The 22,906-nt window shown below is 37.9% G+C and overlaps 1 protein-coding gene across 3 annotated transcripts in view; it reads right to left on the bottom strand.

The window, feature by feature from the left end:
- The window catches only part of UST (uronyl 2-sulfotransferase), a 155,276-nt gene that overhangs the window by 75,794 nt on the left and 56,576 nt on the right, over positions 1 to 22,906 (bottom strand). For all 3 annotated transcript variants that reach the window (XM_065731785.1, XM_065731793.1, XM_065731802.1), the window contains exons 2-3: positions 19,583 to 19,626; positions 3,367 to 3,522 (exon numbers count right to left, since the gene is read on the bottom strand). In XM_065731785.1, the coding sequence (XP_065587857.1) occupies positions 3,367 to 3,522; positions 19,583 to 19,626 (200 nt within the window). The remainder of the gene's footprint in view (positions 1 to 3,366; positions 3,523 to 19,582; positions 19,627 to 22,906) is intronic.

Raw genomic sequence — 22,906 nt, 5'->3', positions numbered from 1 at the left:
AACAGATTTTCCTGGGAGCTATAAGGCACAGAACAACCAGCATGGCTTCACCAAGGGCAAATCCTGCTTGACCAACCTAGTGGCCTTTTATGATCGTGTCACCGCACCAAGGGACAAGAAAAGAGCCACTGATGTCATCTTTTTGGACTTCAGCAAAGCCTCTGACACTGCGCCTCATAAGACCCTTCTCTCAAGTTGGAAAGATATGAACTTGATGAGTGGACTGTTCAGTGGTCAACTGGTTTTCAACTGGATTGTTCAGTGGTCAACTGGATTGTTCAACTGGTTGCTAGATCATACCCAGAGAGTGGCATTCAGTGTATCAACATCCAGATGGAAATCAGTGACAAATGGCATCCCTCCTAGGTTGATACTGGGTCCAATGTTCTTCAATATACTCAGCAATGACCCCAACAGTGGCATCAAGTGCACCTTCAGCAAGTTTGTGGATGACATCAAGCTGTGTGGTGTGGCTAACACACTCAAGGGACGGGATGCCATCCAGGGAGACCCAGATAGGCTTGAGAAGAACCTCATGGGTTTCAACAAAACCAAGTGCAAGGTCTTGTACATGGGTCATGGCAACCCCCACTATCAGTACAAGCTGAAGGATGAAAGGATGGAGCACAGCCCTGCTGAAAAGGACTCAAGAGTTCTGGTGGATGGTAAGCTGAACGTGAGACAGCAATGGGTCCTTGCAGCCATATATTGGGCTGGATCAGAAGAAATGTAGCCAGCAGGTCAAGGGAGGAGATCCTACCCCTCTAATCTACGCTGGTGAGACCTCATCTGGAGTACTGCATCCAGATGTGCAGTCCTCAGAACAGGAGGAACATGGACTTGTTGGAGCACATCCAGAGGAAGGCAGCAAAAATGATTCAAGGGATGGAACACACCTCCTGTGAGGACAGGCTGAGAGCTGGGGCTGTTCAGCCTGGAGAAGAGAAGGCTCCAGGGAGACCTAATAGTGTCCATTGAATATCTAAAGGGGGGGCTATAAGAAAGAAGGGGACAGACTCTTTAGTAGTAGGACGAGGAAATGGTTTTAAACTAAAAGAAGGGAGATATAGATTGAATATAAGGAAAATGTTCTTCATGATTAGAGTAGTGAAGCATTGAAGGAGGATGTCCAGATGCTCCATCCTTGGAGACATTCAGTCAGGCTGGACAGTGCTTTGAGACAGGGACATCTAGTTATAGATGTTATAGATCTAGTTATAGATGTCCCTGTTCATTGTTTGACAGTTGGACTAGATGCCCTTTAAGGGACCCTTCCAACTCAAGTGATTCTATGATTCTGTTCAACGAAATATTTTGTTGTTCAAGTTCTACTTCTAAAAAAAAAAAAAGAAAAAAAAAGAATACTACCTTATTAAATACTTTAAACAAGAGAAAAAGTTACTGTCTACAGGCATGTAACCTGTGCTTTCCAGCAAAAGTACTCATTAAATTCTGAACCTGCTATAACTATGTAAATAAGCCATAAATTAAAATAAAGAGACTCAGGTTACTGCAGAGCATAATAGAAAGTAAATCCTCAGCTCTATAGCAATACATACTCCACTATCTGTGAATCTAGATATTTGCCATATGGTAACCAAACAGCTTTTGTAAAGCAAAAAATAATCCAACTATTTATCCTCTATCAGACTGCATTAAAATTCAGCCTGGGCTTCTTTGGAATCCTAATATTTCAGACTAAAGCAAGGAAGACTGTTTACACGTGGTCTTCCACTATGTTTAGCATGTTTCTGCATACCAATGAAATGCAGCAGATTATAAGGGTGAAAGATAGTGGCTGCTGCTAACTCAGAGGCTTTTAGATTTTATGATACATCTCCTAATCGGCAGTGAATCAGAACAAAACTGAAGCAACCCAAAACTCAAAAAGAATCATGCCAATAAAAATCCCCTATCCCATACCCAACAGTTAAGCAGAAACAGTTAAAAGAAGAAAGAATAACACAAGATAGTCTGCCTCATGACCCAGTGTGACCATTCTGCAAAATCCCCAGGCTGCACATTGCTGACGGCATGGTGCTAGCAGCAGCCTGTATGCACACGAAGATGCTGTGGTAGCTGCAGCCCCAGGCTCTGCCTCTGGGGTCAATAAGTGGGGCTGAGCAGGTTAGCACAGTGACACTGGGCTCCTCCACAGCCCTTTGGCTCGTATGGCAGCCCTGGATTGCCAGTCCCCCAGACAGAAGTGCCCTGAAAGAGCAGGTGAACCGCTCACTGCCTGTGGGATCTTGACGGCTACACTGAAACTTGGGAACTGCAGTAGCAACATCTCCCAAATTTTAAACTGGAACAAACTCTTACATCTAAATTAACAAGCACTGAAACTTATGCTCATAAAAAAGCTACATATAAATAACCCCTAACCACAGGACGTTGTCACTGGTAGGCCTACATTTGTATTTTGATCATTGCATACATCCTCTTGTGGTTTGCTAATCTTAGGAGTGACGCAGGCAGTTGCTGCAGCATTTACCTGAATCAGCAGATCAAAAGAACAGCTGCGGGCAACATGAAAGAGCATGTGTAATGCATATGAATTGATAGTACACTTTGGAGATTGCATGTTTTTGAGCTACTTGCATGCATACCTGCTGAAGGCACTGACATTTTTGAGTACATGGTTTTCCTAGATACAAATGAATTTAAATATCTGGATCTTTCAGTCTCAAAGCTGCAAAAATAACGTCCTCTACAGTTTTAAGGGAACATGACTTTAAGAGAATATAAAAAGGATGTATCCAGGTAGAGAGGTTTAACTTGTATATGCTTTATGTTGTGCAATAATGTGAAAAAGGCAGATGAGTGACGGGCTGAGACAGGATCAAGGATGTGTTAAACTACAGCAAAATGGTTTAGCATGGTCCTAGGTAAGAATTTTTTGAAGCAAGTGACTTGGGAAACTGCTGGCTTTTACTTACTTGTACTCTGCTTAAAGAGACCCAAGCTAGCTCCGCATATGCTAGCACATCTGTGTGACAAATGGCTATGCCCTGCAGATACATTAATACAGGTCCCAGAAGCTGTTAGCACCTAACTTCACTTGTAGTAACCCTTCTTACATCACTGGACTGATGCTGGGCTAACTGCTATGTTGAGTACATTCAAGAGCTGGCTCACTGGAAGCTAGTTTTTCTTGTAACCCTCCACATCGTGTTGCTCTTGGCTCTACCATTCATTTCTCCTGTTAACCGAAGCCATTTCAAGGATGATGATTTCTGGCACATTACTCGGGTCAAAGTAGTAATACAGCTTTTCATGCTTGATTTCTGCTTGTATATGCCTTTGTTTCTCAGCTTCACAAACACAATGACAGAACAGGCTCTAAGTTGAGCAGGAGTAACTTACCTGTTCATTTTTGGTCAGTCTTGTTTTGTTATGAATGTCAGATGTTACCAGGTTGAATCCATGTTTCTCTGATAAAATTCTCAAAAGCAAAACCACAGTTCTACTCCCACACTTTCCAACTCTGTTGTAGACCACCTGGCTGGGGAAAGGAAGTACCTAAGTGAAGATTGAAAAATACGGAGTCAGTATATTGGTATTTTTGTTTCTTTGTATCTCAAGTCAGAGAATATTTTGCCTGTAAGCCAGCAGATATGTAGAAGAGAATCTCAAGGATTCTGCCCACATCAGATGCATTCATTTCCAGCAGCAAGCTATTGCTCTTCAGAATACAGAGCATATAATTCAGGAGATGACAAACAGAATTTCCCCCTTGTGACACAGTTTACAGTAACAGTGCAGATGAGTAGCTACTCAAGAAACACTAAACCACCGCTGATGACTTCCAGTGAAGATGGTGATGAGCTTAAACATACCTCCATACAAAGAACAGCAGTGAACTAGCACTGCAGTTTGGCAGCTCCAAGTTAAGTTGACCTAATGAAAGAGGAATGCTTGAGTTGCAAAACTTCAGCTTAAAAGAAAAAAAAAAAGAAAAAAGCAGCAACCAATTGGACAGGGCTAAAATTAATCATTTCAATCTAAAATATAAACAAGAATCTTCCACAGCCCTACAGAAGGAATCTGACTCTGGACAGGCATGTACTCGTGCAACAAACAATAACAGTGGCCACTGCTAGGCCTGGAGGACAAATGGCAAACTCTGGTTACACAGGTGATGTTCACACAATGTCAAACCAGATTGCCCCCACCTCACCTGCCTACTGACAGTGGTCTCCAGCCCAAGTCACTGTTGCAGCATGCTCTCCTCCCTGTCTGGGAGACTGTTAGTTGAGTTGGGCTAAAACTACACCTAGGACTTATTCAAGTAACTTAATGTAATAGGCAGCTGTAATCCTAGGCCTGGTAGTTTCTTTTGGGCTCCAAAAGTTTGAAATTTATTCTCCCAGTTATTTTTCCAAAATTCCTACCATAGTTTAGCAACAATTATTGTATGACATTTATTACTGCCTTTGAGGCAAAGACAGAGGCCGGGGTGCAAGTGGGACACTTGTGTGATTGTACTAGTATTTTTGTGAGGCACAGCCATCAAAGCTTTCAATAAAAGCTATCTAAATGTTTCTAGACAGCTTGAGTATTCCAGATGAGAAGGGCTTTGAAAATATACAAAGAAACATAACACTGACAGTGCTTTGTATATTTGACTAACATTATTGAATGTAGCATTTTAATCAAGGAGCTTTATTACTAGGCATATTGAAATTCAGATTAGAACAGTCACAGGAATGACAAAATCAACTACACACACAACAGTTTGGTTTGAACCCCAAATTGTTTAGGGAAAGGTAATGGCTCTACAGTCACAACTTTCATGGAAGAAAGAATAGAATAACTGAGAGGTGAACAACACGTTACTGTGATTTGTGTATGTAAAAAACCAGCAGGATACAAACATCACGAAGTCCTTCATTACAGTAAGTCCAGTGATAAATTCTGGCCACATGTCTGCACTGTAATGCAAAATTGTACCAAAATTCAGAATTACTGTCTAGAATACATCTACCTACAGGCTTGCCGAACTGAGATCTGACACAGATGGGTAAGTACCTGTCTCTGCTCCATGGAATGAAGTCTCCTCTTAGCTGTACCTTTCTGACAGCCAGCAGTGAAAAGACTGTTGATTATGTCTCCAAATGAATATTTAGAAATACGTTTTATTAACTGCCAGATTACAAATTGAAGTTCTTTAAGCCTGCTTTCATACATTTGCATCAGCTGTTTTCCACTTCTAGAAAACGTGGAAAAATGTCTGTTTTGCCTTTGAGATAAGAAAACAATTGTCATGATTGATAGACTCATTTTTTAAATATTGTATATCCTATCACAATTTAGATATGTTTTGTGCAGAACTGTTCATTTTTATGCTACTTTGAGCCTTAGTTATTTGTTTGCATTCCGTCATGCCAGATATGGTACCTACAGCATACCAATGCCTCTCCTCTTCTGTTCTCACTGTGGCCTCTCTGTGTTCCCTACAGATCTGTCACTCCTAGGCATACTCAAGTCCCCTGCAGGCATGATCTGGCAGAAATAGTTTTCTGTTCATTCAGCAGTTTTTATTTCTTCAGTATGTTAAGACAGTGTCATTGTTTCCTATCCATTATGTATTGCACTGTAATTTTAGCTATTCTGTTAAAAAAACCCCAACCTTGTACCTCTTAAGTTTCAGCTGATCCTTACTGGTAGTGAAGACAGGACTGGTGAAGCAATGATTTTGCAAATACTGGCCTACTGTCCTGTCCGCTTTCTAAGATTAATAAAACTTGGTTGTTATTTATCTCCTGAGAGCAGAACATTTTGTCATTCCAGCATACATTTCTAATGTGCCAGAAGTCAGAGTACCACTGCTTCAATAAAACAACCAAAACAAAAAACAAAAAACCACATAAAACAAACACATATAATGATTCTATTGATCAGGATCCCTACAAGGAAATAACTATTCCATGTCATAATTAATATTTGTAGACTGGCTTAGAAGCTCATATGATAAAACTCGGAAACCAGAAAATGAGGAAGTGCAAGCAGTAATTCACTGTCCTGAAGGAAGCTGGATGCAGTTTTGTTTTGTTCCTGGACAATTTCCATGGACTATTTTTTCAGCAAAAGGCACTCTGAAGTCGCATTATAACATCAGATGAATATTTGGTACAGCAAAAAGCAGCAGCATCAAATGCTACAGACGAAGAAGCATCTGCTTTCAAGGTTTTTAAACTGGCTAAGATTGTCAGTACCTCAAGGTTTCACCAACAGCAGTGCATGTATGCCACTCACACAGGGAAAGCTTGCATTGCTATTAAGAAGACTGAAAAAAATGCTTCCATACACATGGCATGTGCCCTGGTTCTGCATTTCTGGTATATCTCATGATATTTGAACAGATAATAGATCTTCATCACAGAAGCAAAATGATTCCTTAGGCAACCCTTAAGATTACTTCCAAAGAGATATGCAAAGCAGAGCAAAAAATAACAGGAGAAATGGGAACATACTGAGATAACCATGGCATTTTATCGTCAACATTATACTTTATTACCAAAGGAACATCACTATTGCTACCATTAGCAACTTTTAGGATATCCTTCACTACAACATAATCACAAAAGCTACTATTCCCCAAGTTGGCTGGGCAAGGGTTAAGTATTTGGCAATTGCTGTTTTGGTTGAGCTCTCTCCAGGATGTCTCATCTGCCGATACAGTAGCAAACATGGGCCTCCCAGGGCTCATATAAAACCCACAGAACACACACAGTCCTCGCTTCCTGCAACATTTACATTAAAGTTTCCTGTGAGAAACCTACACCTCTTAATCTTTATCAATCTTTCCTACAGAAGCCTTCCTTTCTATGAAATTTAAAATCTCACCTTTAATGACTTCAGAACTCCAAAGAGGATGAATTTAACACCTGCACTGTACAGCAGGAGCTAACATTTGATTTTGTAAGAATCTGTAAGGCTATGGAAATGTTAAACAGTGCTTCATAGTTATCAATTGCTTTGATTTTCATAGCAGAGTTGCATTTTGCAATACAGTGTGCAAAAATTTTCTGATACTTCACTCATTTCAAGTGGAATTTTACTGCACTCAGATTAAATCTAATTTCTAATTAAATCCCTGATTTGATTAGCCAATATCATTTGGCTTAATCATATTAATATCATTCTTAAAAAGACAGAAATAAAAGTGGGTCTTTGTAAAGTTTCTGTTCTACATACAAACAACTTGCCAGCCAAAATCAAAAAGCGATTCTAAGTTTGGCATCTATGTTCTCACATCTTCATCACCAAAACTCATTTTCTCAGGTAGGGAAGTTCTTTACTGTACACAGACAATAATCACGACAACCCGCCAAAAAGAACCCATAAACAAATGTTCACTACAGATAGAGAAAACTGAAATAAGGGGCCATTATTTCCAGCCAACTGTTTAGCTTAAAGGAGGCCAATATATCAATGCCCTGATTGAGAAAACATCTGAATGCACTTTGGTAAAATCAGACAAGATTCAAGATAAATGCTACAGCTCTAAGACTGCTTTGAAGAACACAATAATTAACTGTAATCAAATCTTCACTTGTAGTGCTGCTGAATGTGGCTAACTTTAAGGAAGAAGCTTTGCTAAGGTTTTATTCACGTCACTATCCCACTTTAACACCTAAATGCACTAGAAAGTATACCTGATAAACAAATGATAACCTGATAAACATGCAGCAGGCTGATTTTTGGTACTTAGTGAGTATTTGTTTAATGTGACCAGTTCTCTTTGGACAGTGCTTATCTGCTTCCAGCATTTCAGAAAGTATCTAAGTAATTTCTTAGAAGAAAAAATACTTCCGGAAACCTGTTTGAATCAAGCAGAGCTATAAATGCAAGTCACTGAAAACCTTTTAAAAGCAGGAACTTTTCCCACTCACAAAACACACAAGAATCAGACAATATAAGAAATCATAGCAGAGGAAACATCTGAAAAAAAATCTCCTATTATGCTAGCAGAAGCAAAATGGAAAACAGCAATTTGAGATTTACGAACTCCTAATTGGATTACATTTCACTTTACAATGAGAGTATGTATCATATAGAGGAACTAATTGTTGAGGTGATGCTCTGGCAAATGTGATACTCATGTAACAATACACAACTTCAAAACAATTACAGCGTGACTTCATTGAGCACTGCATCAAAGCCCAGAGGTAAGATAAACAATTCAAATACATAACTCATTTTGGAGTTATGTGAATTAGTACTCACAGCTATAAAAAAGTAAAATCCACAGTATAATTACAACAGTTCTTTCCAAGGGTTTGAGAAGTTATACAACAATTTACTTGTCATTTTCTTTTCCCTTTTGGTTCAGTCGAGGAAGATGACAAGAATCATTCTGAATTAAATCCAGTGGAAGAAAAATCATGTTTAATGCAAATTCATTTTGCAATAAGCATGACAGCTGCCATTTTCAGAAGCTAAGCCATTTCTCAGCCAATATGACAAAAATCCAGGCTCCTACTTTCAGTGGAGACTTTGTTTCCAGGTGAACCTTTGCACCACTTAACACAAATAAACCGGATAATTACCCACTGTGCCAATGATTTAGGGATCCACCCAAAGGCCCTAATAATTCCACTTTTACTGAGCCAAACACAGTATAATTTTGCAAACTTGTGTAACTTTTTCCAGCCCAGTAAGTATTTCCTCAGACAAACAACTGGTCAGACATACACATTCCCAGAAAGGAGTCCATATTACTTCCACAAATTACGCAGGTAATTATGTGCTTACATATAAGATGGGCCAGAAGCTGATACCAGAACAGGCTACTCCTTTCTGAGCAGATACTAATTTGAGGTCTGATAGTGCTCCACCTCTGCCACATGAATGTGCTCAATCAATACAGACAGAAATTATAAGATCACAAAAACAAACACTTGCTGACATCACAGATCTCTAGGCAATATCGAATCTTTGGTCTGCAACCCCTTCACTTTCTTCATGCCCAGACAGGCAAGAAGAAAGATTATTCTTACAGTTCTTGTACCATTCCTGTAATTTAAAAAACTTGAAAAAAAAATGGTTTACTGGGTGAAAACAATGGTCCATTTGGCTTGTTAGAAGAAGAAGATGCTCACTCAGGAGAGTATAAAACCCCAACAGTGTTTGCAGCCCATTTCTCTCCAATATCTCTCCTTCTCCTCTTCCAGCACCCTGAGACAGAAATTCTAGAATTTATTAACCATAATTTTTACATTACCTTCTACTGTTCCCAGCGAACGCTTGTTCTCACATTGTGGGTTTCAAGAAGGCAGATTGTATAATTCAGTTGCACACTTTGAGGTCTTAAATTTATCTGATGCCTTTTTTTTTTTCTTCAGTGAGGTTTTTAACAAGCTTGACAAAGACTACTTAAAGATAAACACTGAGGTGAATAAGAGAGAACACACTCCAATGAAGACAACAAAAACAAAAAGAAAAATCCCATTCCAAACAGAAATCACTTTACTGTCACTCACATTTAAAGCAACTAAAATGACGAATTAACACAGAGATATTCTAGTAGAAAGCATAGTTGAAATGTGAAAGATTTAGACTCCTCTCCTTCAGCTAAGCCACACACATATGAAGTGCTATCATACTACATTTCAAAGCTTAAAGATCACGGAACCATAGAATTACAGAATGGGTTGGGTTGGGAAGGACCTTAAAGATCACCAAAATCTAACCTCCTGCCACGGTCAGGAACACCTTCTACTACACCAGACTGCCCAGGGCCCCATCCAACATGGCTTTAAACACCTCCAGCAATCAGGGGTCCAGAGCTCCTCTGGGCAGCCTGTGCCAGTGCCTTACTAACTTCTGAGTAAACAATTTATTCTTATCTCATCTAAATGTATCCTTTTGTAGTTTAAAACCATTACTCCTTGTCCTGTCACTACAAGCCCTAAAAGAGAGACTCTCCCCATCTTTTCTGCAGGCCCTTTTAAATACTGGAAGGCCATTATAAGGTCTCATTGCAGCCTCGTGTTCTCTAAGCTAAATAACTCCAACTTTATTAGTACAAATACCCAGCCAATTTCTTATCCACTGAGTGATCCATTCATCAAATCCACGTCGTTTCAATCTAGAGACATGGAGACGGTGTCAAATGCTTTGACAGGAACCTGCAGGTACCTGTCTGTCTACCTGCAGAGTGTAGTGATACTAGAAAAAGATAAGCTTTTTGAAGTACCCAACTCTAAAGCAAACTAGATAACAATCTTCTTTATGGGTAACTGAACATAACTGGAAACCACAAGAAAGACAAGGGTGAGGCTTGTCTGCAAAGTCTGAAATCCATACAGCTGCAGTGGAGCACTGAAAATAGGCAGAAGAATAAACAGAAGAGCCTTCTGTTACATCTTACATCTTCATTAAGAAACTAATCCAATTGAAAAAGGATGACTTAAAAACAAAACATTTCATCTTTTTGTCAGCTGACATATTTAGAAGAATGAATTAAAATGTGCTCTCTAATGATTCAACATTCCTAACTAACAAAATAAATTGAAAACATAAGCATGGAGCACAAACAACAAAAGGAGATTGGATGTAGACACAGTACTCTGACTTGCTAAGACGAAAGAAAGGCATTACTATAATGCATCCTCCAAAGTTAATGATTTGTTCTATGAAACAGATCTATACAGTCAATATCAAAACCTAAAATAATTGTTATCTGGGAAGTACTGCATCCTTACAGTTCTACCAAGAGCTCAGTCCAAAGCATAATGATGTCTCTATGTTATGTCTCAGAACAGGACCTTTTACAAGATACCGCATCTATATATGCAGTAACACAAGAAAGTGAAATAGCACACTTTCATACCTATGGCTGCATCCCATCAATACATTTATTTTTGCTCCTTTTACATTTGATAGAAGCAGATGCAGGTAAGCATAACCTATACATCTGCAATCTGCTGCACAATATTTCCCACAAAAGAGAACAGAGAAACAAGCCTATTTCAGGTATGTGAAATTACTGCAATTTTTAAATTCAGCACTTGCACACAGAGAAACAAGTTGGTGAAGAGCAGCTGTTTTGTTCACTCAGCATTTTCAGGTGGTCACTAATGTTAGACATTATCTTGATTGTGAGCAGATTTCTGGCTCTAATCCCTCAGCTCTGTATGGAAGTGGTGGCAGTTCTAGCTCCTCTCAAGGATTAAGAAAGTGAAGGGGAATCACTGGGGGCTATAGCTGAACACCTGCTAGATTAATCACATCTTTTCGTCTATCCCTCTTACTTAATACAGCATGCTTTTCAGTTTCCTCTTTGTTGTTCTTGCTTTCCTCTGCAGTTTGCAACTTGTTCATCTCCACTACACATGGCCGTATCTTTTCACCCTAACACTGAAGAGAACAAAACAATCACCCTTCATATTTTATAGGCATCCCTTCTAATACACCTGAGGATGGCATTTAAAAGAATCAAAGACTGCTTGTGGTAGAGAGAAGGATGCAGAACAGAATGTTATTACTCTTTTCTTGTGGTTTAACCTCCTTACCCTGTGTGAATGTATGCAGATTGTAACAGAAAAGAGAGAATGGAAACACTATCATTAGTTCTCTTCTGAAATGCAGTGTATTTTCATCTCTTACTTATCAAGTTCATCATGCTGTGGAAGTCATCTTGCTGGCATGTGTCCATGTCATAAGACAAAGGAGATCAGTGACGTTCACTGATGTTGACATTTGAGGGAATGTGTGTGAACTCACGTAGGTTAAAATATTTCTTGTCATTTAATTACTCAGCTTTCCACTGAAAGGTTTTCCACACAGTATCAGAATACTCTTACACTGTAGAATTTTTGCATGCCAAATTCTAACTCCAGAGCAGGTTCACATTTTATAAATATATACATGAAAAATACATAAAAATAAAAATGTTGAAACTGTGAAGTTTGAAACGGCTGTTTTTCCTCCTGGTCCTACACTCTGATACACTGTAATGTGTTCAGAACACACTGACAAAGTTATTCTCTGTTTAAGTAGTAAATCCTATCACATCCAACCCACATGCTTATATTGGATACTTACAAAATGAGAGATAATAAGTAGCTAAGCCTGGCTTTGGAAGTTTTTACAACACAACAGAGCATTGGAGTTCCCTTAAGTAACCTAACTACCTTCCAGTAGTTTCTGTGCTTACAATGCAATATTCATGAGTTCGCCCTGGAAGCCAATAATATTGGATTTGACAGGGTTGAGTGGTAGACTAAATAATTTATTCTTCCGTATGCATTTGTCTTTCTTCACATTAAGGATTAACTCTTTTGTCTCTATTGTGGTTGACTATCAATCAGGCTGTAGGTAGTGCAACACATAATGACTTCACCACAACCAAGGACCTGTCATGCTGTCTCAGTGCTCCCTTCTACACTTGACTGTAGCCCATCCTTTCATATTTTTCTTTAACATTTCCAGCACAGTCTTGATCACATTCATGTTTTGAGTCTACCGTTGACCACCCATAGGCAAGCTCACAACCTCCTTTTCTAGTAAAGCTCTTCTCCTTAGTATCTTGTTTTCATTCTTTTTCCTTCAAACAGTGGCTAGAAAAAAAATAACTTCTTCAGGTTAACTGTGGTTCTTACTGAAGCGTTAAACAGTAGCAGTTCAGGACTTAGAATAGCATCAAGAAATACAAAGCTCAGTCGTTCACTTTCATGAGATATCCTGTCATGCTACCCCTATCCAGAATGGCACATTTTTGTATTTGTTTTCCACTGAAGGTTTAGGTCTTCTATACCCAGCCTAAATTGTACTTTGGTATCATGAACCAGCATTTCCTAAACAACAGATAATTAAGGTGGTTGTGATTTATTATGTTTCTTATTTTACTGGCATTCTATGGAGCCATGCATTTCTAGTACATTTTGTTGCATACTGTAACATCTATCAATTTGAATTTATGTGATATAACTTTTTTTTCTTGATAGAGTGGTTGTGATTATGATCTCCTTTTATGCTATGCCAGTTTATGAATACATTCCTGTCAGGGAAAGAAGGAGAAGAAATGAACTGGGCAGCTGGGAATTTGAAACTGTAATATGTAGAGTATCTTCATGTGCTACCACATAAACTGCAAATACACTCAGCAAGTGACCAAAAAATCAGCTCAGTATGAATTAGATCCTAAATTTCAGAGCTCTGCTAGCTGCATAAGTGGTGACACTGATACCTTGCATAGTGTTTAGGTATAGTACATGATGCAGAATAAAACTTAACCAGTGGCAAAATGGGTGATACTAGAAAGTTTCTGTTTTCTCTTCTGTGTAACACTGGAGTGGCTGCTGTGTTAAAGTCACATCTGACTGTGCACAAAGCTTGGAAATTATCAAAAGATACAAAATCAAAAGATAAGTACAAATCAAAAGATAAAATATTTTCAAAGCATCTTTCACGTAAATTGGATGATAACTAAAGACTACTATCATTCACAAAACCTGCAGATACATTGTCTCTCTGTCATTAAGAAATGAGAGGCTGAAAGTATCCTGCTTAGTTAAAAGTAAATTCATTGTTGTTGGAACTTGCGCAGGATGTCAGCATGCATGGTATCCCTCATGAATTTATCTTCTTGTGACAAGTAGTATGGCTTCAATTTCCCAAGTCTCTTTGTGCTATCCATTTACTATCAGTCAGCCTCTCCATATGATCATTTTCTGATGTACTATGAAATGAAGAATAAAAAATAACTATTATTTTCCTAAAGATTCTTTATCAACATATGAATATTAAAAAACAAAAAACAAAACAAAACAAAAAAACCACAGAAATTAGTTCTTCACAACTACTCCATAGTAAAGATCACTAATAAAGCATTTGGTAATTTCTCACCAACACTAGAGGGATGCACCATTCACCAGTTATAGCTTGCAGAGATTCTATCTGATCATAAATAATGTACAATAGAGTAATCTTCTAGACAGAAAATCAGATTTTTATTCCCATTAAATACAGCAAATAAGGAGAACACATTTTGAAAATGATTCTCAATATTTCAACTATTATTTTACACCTCTTCTAAAAGAAACAGGAAAATTCTGAAATATTACATATATATATAAACCTAAGTATTTTATTGATTGTATAGACCTAAAAGCCCAGTTATATACAACAGTACTTCGAACTGTGAAGGAGGTGATTGTGATTGAGGCACTTACTGAATTATCTTTCAGTATTTTTATTTTATCTGCCATGCACTATGTCTTGGAACCTCAGGAATATACTGTATTTTAGCAATTCTGAATTCTCACAATTCTCACTTGACAAAAGCTTTCACACTGCACTCCTGTGCCACAAACAGTTCTTCATTTTATAAGCAGGATAACATTAAAACAGCTGAACAGGGATTTGATTTAGTAGTTGGGTAGGGATAGTGGTAGGAGGATGGTTGGACTAGATGATCTTGTAGGTCCTTTCCAACCTTATGAACCTATGAACAAAATTTCAAATCTATCAAAACCACGGACACCACTATGATTTTTTAGTTCCTAATAAGCATGTACTGGAAGAAAGCAATCTCAATTTTTGCTCCAAGTTTAAGCCAAACAATCTCTAACGAATCAATCATTTAATATTGTACAGCAGTACAAGAGAAAAAACAAAGCAAAACAAAAAAAAGCCCAAAAAAATGATCTCAAAAAAGATTGCTAGAACTAAAGCGAAAGTTCAAATAAGACAGGAAGTATTCACCCCCACCACCTCTAAAAACAAACAAAAAAACTAAAAGAAAAGCATGCTCTTTATGGCATATATTTGTAGTGCTATCAAAGAATTGGAGAAAATAAAGCTGACAAACATGATGAATATGAGAACTCAAAGTAATGGAAGGCAATGCAGACATCAACTTTTGGAACAACAAAATGAAATAACTGAAAGAAAGGTCTTTGAACAGCTGAGTGCAGTGACAAATGGATGCAATGCAAATCAAAGGCTGCTCAGGATTTCTGCTATATTTTTCCATAGTCTTGATCCATAAGGAAAGCATGAACACATATGTATTAGGTAAGAACCAAAAGAATGGTGTAGAAGGAATTTATCGGCTTTCCAGCTTCAAACCACAAGATCGATTCAAACTTATTTTCTGCATGTGTTTTGCTTCTGTTTATTTTGACCTCATCCTCACTCACATCCATTTTTGTATTCACTTAAAGCTTTGAAGTTCTGCCACATAAGTGCTAAGCATAGGACTTCACTGACACCTAAACAGCCGCCAAAAGGCAATAGAGCCAACGTAGGCATCCTATGGGAAAGACATCAAGAAAAAGAGATCAGACCACTTGAAAGTAATTTAAGTCATCTGTGCACACAGCTCCTTTACACATGTGTATCAGCTGCACCAAAAAGGGACGGCCTGATGTTCTTACCAAGTTCTCAGAGGAAAAGTTTTCATCAATAAAAATTCTAGATTTGATAAAGATTGTATCATTTGTCCTTGAATAACGGCTTCACCATTGTGGATGGAGAAAAAAAAATCCTCAAAAAATATTGCTAAGGAAATAACTAGAACATATACTGGAACAAAGCACATCATATTCATTCACTGAAATGCTCACATAAGTGAAGCATCAAATGAATGTTTTCTGCCACTAATTTGCACAAATTTCACAAGTAATGTTAAAATAGGCAAGCACCATTGAGAGGCATTACTTAGACTGCAATCTACACGGAGTGTCTGCCTACACCGAGAGAACTACTGCTGTCACTTTTACTTGAAAAAGCAACCCAGTATTCTGACCTCCTGAAATGTAAACATGCTACTCCTCATTCAGAGAAAAAGTGCTATTTTCAGTTCTTCCACTGGTGAAAAAAAAACAAAACTGGTATGTAAAATTAAACTAATATTTTAAATTGGCATCTAGCCATGACAGAAAGCCAAAACTAATACAATTCGCAATAAAATTTATGAATGCATGGCAGAACAGCTACTGTTCATTGTATATTAACTGTTGGTGGCTTTCCACTGTAGCTAACTACATATTACTGATAGTAGCTATCATTCCTTTCAACGCCGCACTGTTCATTCATTAACTTAACTTCCAGTTTTTAAGTATTTTTAAGCAGACACATATAATACCTTTGATTCTAAAACTTGCTTCCTAAACCTACCAAGTCCCCCTTTTACATTTCCATTTGACTCACAGCACTCTAATTCCCTCAAATGAATACAGCTGACATCAGGAGTACACTGGAGGGCTTCACACAATATTGTCAAGTAGGGCTGACCACAGTCAAATGCAGCAAGGCAAAGGCATCCTTTTCTGGCTACTAGCAATATCACAAGAGAGAAATCAAGGGCTATTGAACCTATTCTTTACACATACCAGTGAAGAAAGCTCCATCATGTCAGCTGTGCTTTGTGTAAATTGAAAATACAATCTGCAATGAAATTTAGCGTTCGTTTCAACACCAAATTTCTTTTGATGCCTCTTCATATGTTAAATAAGACCACCCACTGACCTTAACCAGCTACCAGTCTAAATGTAGTTATCTATATGAACAGAGGCTACCTGAATGATAACAATTGTGCCAGTGAAATTAGTTTCACAGTTTAGACCTGAAGTTGTAAGAGGATAAATAATGGTTGTTAGTTGGTGATGCAGTGCATGACATTTAAAGAGCAAGAGCAGAATCATCAGAATGTGACCCAAAGCAAATAGCAGGAGTTATCCACCCTTTCAACAATCCTACTCTAAGTTTTGATTAGGCAAAACAAACGAAAAAACAACACTAGAACCCAAGAACAAACAGGCTTGCTCAAACATTGCCCAAGGGCTGATCAAAATACTTGCCTTTGTCTTATATCAGTGTCACTATGCACAGAAAAGTGCTTCAAAAAGTAAAATACCTGTGACCAATACAAGGGTATATCCTGTTATTCCACTGAGCTATTTACCAAGTTTTCAGGAGTGAGGATGATTACAGAAAAAGCCCTCAACTTTACTGACCACATAGGCAGCTAATCAGAGAGTACCTACGCAATCAACCGCCTAACTCCCTAATCAGCTGGACTTTCTAGAGAGAGCAGAGCTCCAGCTGGATGAGGTCCCAGATCACCTGCTTAGAAAGGCAAGAGAAATTTTCACAATGTTAAAAAGGAAAAATACTGGGTTGGATAAACCTGACAAACAGGTTATTGTCAATTAGGGCATAGTTCCTATCCACAGTACTTTTAATCGGTAAAACAAAATTTCTTTAGTACCCAGATGTTAAATATGCATAGAGTTTTCTAGGTTCAAAACTCTTGTCTAGATTACCGCCTTTCCCTTACTGGCACTGCTATGCATTTCTGAATGCAAATGCAAGCATGAAAAACAGAGGTCTGGAATAGGCTTTGCATAATCCTTTGGAGATGAGGGTTCATTGCGGGGACCACACAAACACAATGCTTTATCTTACAGAGGCTGCTGTACTTCTGGGCAACAGAACCTGACTACCCAAATAACAAGGAAATTATCTTTCAAGAACTCAAGAGGATAAATAAATTTTAAGCATGAAACACTTGTTAGGCTTCAGATCTTTTAGATCTGACCCACCATTACAGTTAATAATGATGAAGATAACAGGTCGATTTTATCACTTTTGTATACATCCATTTACGTCTATGAATGCAGAAAATGTAACTTGTGTTGTTTGAGGGGACAAAAATCAGAAGTTTGCAATTCCTCTAGAACTGAAGCATCTGAACTTTAAGAGTGTAACAAATTTCCATGCACTAGCTGAAAATTACAGACTCATGTGCAGAGTTTGCAGAAAAGAAGAATCCCAGGCTACCATAGCTTGCTTTTACTGAGAACTAAGCTAAATCAAATTCCTTTCCGCATTACCCTGACCAAAATCCAGCTGTCTCACCACACTAACTTACACATGTGGTTGAGAATTTAAATTCAATGTTGGTGGCTCAGGATGTGATTTCACAGTCATTTTGACCACTCTTGAGTGGGAACTGCCATGAGAATGAGTGCCTGGTTCTTCATCTCCACCCTGTCTCTAACTACACACGCTCATGAGGTGCACTGCCATTCACAGTGGGCCACAATAGTCAAGTAACCTATCTGAAAGTTAAAGTAGAAGAAAGATGCATTTTCAGGTAACTGCTCCAGCTCACCTATACAAACAGTTGCGCCAGGACAGTGGGAATCCTGCCCTACTGTGGAAAAAATGACACTTTCAGCAGCACACCATTTTTTGGCTTGAAGTCATCACAGAATCTCACCTTTTCATGGGGAATTCTTAAAATAGGTAAAATTTCTACTGAAAAGCCAAGAGGGCTTACAAAATCATTCAGGCACCTAAGTTCCATTAAAACAACATTAGCTGAAAAAAATTACACAAAAGAAAGTCACAGGCTTTGTTTACATTATATAAATTAGCCTACAGATAATTATTATCAATTTAGCTACAAAACCTCTCCCTGTTACATTCTGCTTTGGCATTTTAAAAGTAACAGTGACAATCTGGCATAATTTGAAGTTTCAAAAAAGTTGCATGATTGTGACTGCACAACATGAAGACTGAAAAACCACAGTTCCATCCAAACACCTCAACTCAATAAGACACCATACTCCACATACAGAAACTGAGAATCAGGAAATACTAAAACATGGCAGGAAAACAGTTTATTTTTCTTCTTTTTCCCCAAAACACTACCATACAAAAGTAGTAATCTGAGACTTGTTGTCCAGGATGATAGACACAAGATAGTATCAAATCAGGTATTATAGAATAAACCGTACAGGGAAAAACAAACAGCACAGGACCTTCTATCTCTGTTTCAAACTTTTCTTCTTCAAAACATCACATATTGGCTTTCAACTGAAATGTCACGTGTTGCCATGACTCTGGTGCAGGTACAGTCAATGTTGCACAGTCATATTTGATGGTAAGTGTACCCTTTGTACACTTACCCCCTGTAAACAGATCATATTCACTAAATGTATCTTTCTGTTCCACTTGAAAGTATTGCACCTGCAGTAGAGTCCATGCTCTAGGCACCCAAAAAAAGTCCACCTTCACTTCCCCAATTAGCTCTAATAGTGCTGTTGGGCTTCCCACTGCATACCTGCAATGCTATAGCTGTACTGATTTAGAAAATTAAATAGTTAGAGATGTTTGGACACTCAAGCGTGGATGCACATTTTTGATGCAACCACTGAAAGAAAATAGGTCATCAGAAGCAGACTATGTGAGCAAAAATTTTGCAAGAAAAACAACAATGAAACAACTGGTAAGATTTCTAAAACAATTAGGAGATGTTTGTCCATGAGAAGAAATGTGTTCTTTGCATGACTGCTGACAGGCAAAACTCATCACTAGAATCCTAGCTCCCTTTGACTCAACTGCAGAAATTCCACTAGTTTAATCACCCGGATATTTAATCCAAGTTATTTGCAAATGCCTGAAAACTGGGAAAGTAAGTTAAGAAATGCTAAGTGTTGTTGACATAAACTCAGCAGAAATGCATTGCGTGTATTCCAGAATAAATAAGTATCTTATTAAAAAATAAAAACAAAGAAAGTATAAGCAAGATGAAAACAAATGGAAAATAATAGCATCTTACCTTTTGAGGGGGTGGTCCGTGGTCATCTAAATAAGTGGAATTTCCTGCAAAAAGAAGAGGGGTAGAAATAAATAAAACTGATCCAATGAAACTTCAAAACTTGCCAGTATATGAAACCTACACATCTCTACACCATTGCTTCTGTGGTGTCAAATAATTCAAGGAAAATAAATACCATATGGTTTAAATATTGCTTCAAAAGAGAGGAAAAAAAAGTGATTTGGCTCAATTTGTGATAAAAGATTAGATCCACATTGTTATTTTAGCATAAAATTAAACGAGCCAAGGCAGTTTTAATTAAACAATCATGGTATTCAATTACTTGCATGACAAAAACTGTCAGCTGCACCCTGGTACACTTTAAGCTAGTGAACACAGTTAACCTCAAAAACATTTCTTAAATAATAATATATCAAAGGCCTACAACAGAGCTTGCTCTCATGGAGTTCACAAGCATTCCCTTATCTTCATTCTAACAAGGGTTTTTCCCAACCTCCAAGCTACATTTTTGTTCCCGAACAGTACAGACTGAATGGGAGATGTATTCTGATGCGATTGCATCAGCCGTTTCAAGATGCTCTTTAAATTCAGACGAAAAGCTTCAGAAAAAAAAGCTCCTAAATTTTTAAAGCGCTCCCTTTTTAGCTAGCTACCATAAAAAAAAAAGGCAACAATTTCAGGCTTTGTACCCATTACTTACAAGTCTACACTGATAAACAAGGGGGAGCTTTCCCAGCACAGTACAAAACCTTGGGGCAGGCTGACAATTTCTTCACAGGCCCAGAACACCTCTCCTCTCAGCCACCCTCATACCAAGGGCAGAAGTACAGGCTATGAGAATAAGCTTTAACAAGTAACTACTAGATACTCAAACACCACAGTGAAGACTGTAAAAAGCCTGGCCCCACCAGTGAGCATCTCTACTGTGGAGGTGTTCAAGGAGCAGCAGATGCTGCCTTTTGAGGAACACCAATCAGCTGACTGGGGTAAGGCATAACAAGGCTCTTTTTTTAAGGTGACAAAAAGGATGGTGTACCACATATATTTTCAGAGCCCCAGCAAAATAAATTTCTAGATCCAGGAGGCAGGAAGAAGACTTGTTTGAGTATTTACAAAACTCACACAGATGAACAGGCAGCTGATTTCCATTTACAATAACAAGTCAGGATTACTGCAGAGAAGTATGTTCTGCTTTTCTATGCTTTTCTAGCATAGTTTATGAACTAATGAAAACTTGAGTCAATGGGACATCCAACTAATGTAAAGATTGGTCTCAATACCAAAATGTTTATTGTTACTATTTTTTATGCAAGTATGTATGTTCATTTTGCAAGAAGTCTCATAACCACAAAAAACCTGAGCAATAACTTTCCTGTGGCCCCTTGAACCATCTACTGGAGTATACTATATTACTACTCAAATGTCTTTCCCAATTTTGATGCAAACTCCCTCATCCTTCTATGTTTTACACAAATACTCATCCTTTCAATGACCCAGTTGATATTTTAATGCTATGGATAATGTGGAGGACTCCTATGTTCAAGGATGGAAACTTTCTACTACTCATTCTTCTGATATAATTCTAATCAGACAATCTTCCAGTTCATAAACTGCTAACAGAGACCACTGTATGGCTTTCTAATAAAACAACTGCCCTGCTATTTGGAGATGAAATTGAAAATAAGCATTTGAGAAAAACCTAGTTACCCACTGAAGGGGTACAAGGCAGGCCTTATTAATGCCTCTCCATCCACACTCATAAAGTTTTAGATTTCCTGCAGAATCAGGCTTCATAAGCTATCATGCTTCACTGAGACTTTCATCTCTTCCATAGAATCATTAAGGTTGGAAAAGACCACTAAGATAATCTAGTCCAACTGTCAAACCATCACTGTCGTGCCCACTAAACCACGTCACTCAGTGTGACATCTAAATGGTTTTTCAATGCCTTCAAAGATGGTGACTCCCCCATCTCACTGGGTAAACAGCTCCAATGCATTACCCCTCTTTCAGAGAATAATTTTTCCTAATATCCAACTCTCTTGAAAACTTAAAGCCATTGCTTCTCAGCCTATTGCTGTTACCTGGGAAAAGAGGCAATTAATCAAAGTGAAATATTACCACTGTTGTTGATAAAAAATAGCTTTTAGAGTTTTCTCATTGTTTCAAAAAGAAAGGTCTCATTTTTATCCATGCTAAAACAGGTCATATTTGGTAAAAAGCATCTTCATTATTTAAACAAGTTAACACATTGAAAATGTCATAAATAGCAGATAAAAAACAGTGATTTGTTAAAAAGCAAGAGCAGCAAAATTAAGAGTTTCATAATTGGCATTACAAAAGAGACATTAATTCTGTCTATTCACATATGTATTTCTCCACTACCAAAACATGAGCAGTTCATGCTTACTGAAATAAAAAGATGTATTAGGTGCACATGCATATACTTTAACAACCATCCATCATAGCTCATTTTGCCATCCGAATTGCCTTCTACTGAAAAACAGATACAGTCATTGTTTATATATGTTAGAATGAAGCATCCATAAAGTTTGAACTACATTACAGGAAACTTTTTCATTATTCTTTAAAATTAAAGAGCCATTAACTTAACAAATTTCACCTTTTTGCATCAGCAATCTATGTTCTTACTATGCACACTGCATTTTCCCTCCTCTGCCAGTTTCTAACTATTACAATTACATCCCAGTATTCCTGGCATTAAACATGCATTTAATTGATTTCTGCTCCCAATTTTTTTATTTTTTTATTATGGCACAATCTAGTTACTGTTGTATCCACTCAATAGTAAAAATTTGGTCCATTTTATAAAGCTCTTTTTTCATAGCAGTTTATTCCTCAAATCCAGAAGAAACAAATGGCAACATAAGCTAATCACAAGACAGACACGTAGTCAACCAAATTCAGAGTACTGATTTGAACTCCAGTCAGAACAACTTGAAAATCAAAAAGAGTATGGAAACTGCAGAAATTCCCCAATGCTTCCCTAAATGCCATGAGCTGATTTTGGCACTGACAGCGTACCAAGACCAATTCAATAGTCTGAATTCTTCTAGGTTTAAAATGTTTAAAATGAGTAAAATGTTTTCAGTAATAAAAGTGAAACCATATCCTTATAAAAGGATACAATATCCTCAGTAAAAACACTACAATAATGCAACAAATACAATTGTGGTGGTACGAAGTGAGAAGGCTTTGTGATCTGCATGCCAGCTCCTTAACCCTAAGAAATGCTGCACATGCTCTTGACGAGCACCTTGTCATAGAATTGGCCTTGCTTCCCACTGGATGGTAAATCAAGGC

This window comes from Cyrtonyx montezumae, unplaced genomic scaffold, assembly GCF_038088225.1.
Source record: "Cyrtonyx montezumae isolate F1298 unplaced genomic scaffold, pur_monq_1.0 scaffold_0, whole genome shotgun sequence".
Taxonomy (NCBI): Eukaryota; Metazoa; Chordata; class Aves; order Galliformes; family Odontophoridae; genus Cyrtonyx; species Cyrtonyx montezumae.
The sequence above is the reverse complement of the archived record's forward strand: the minus strand, read 5'-3'. Positions and strand labels throughout refer to the sequence as shown.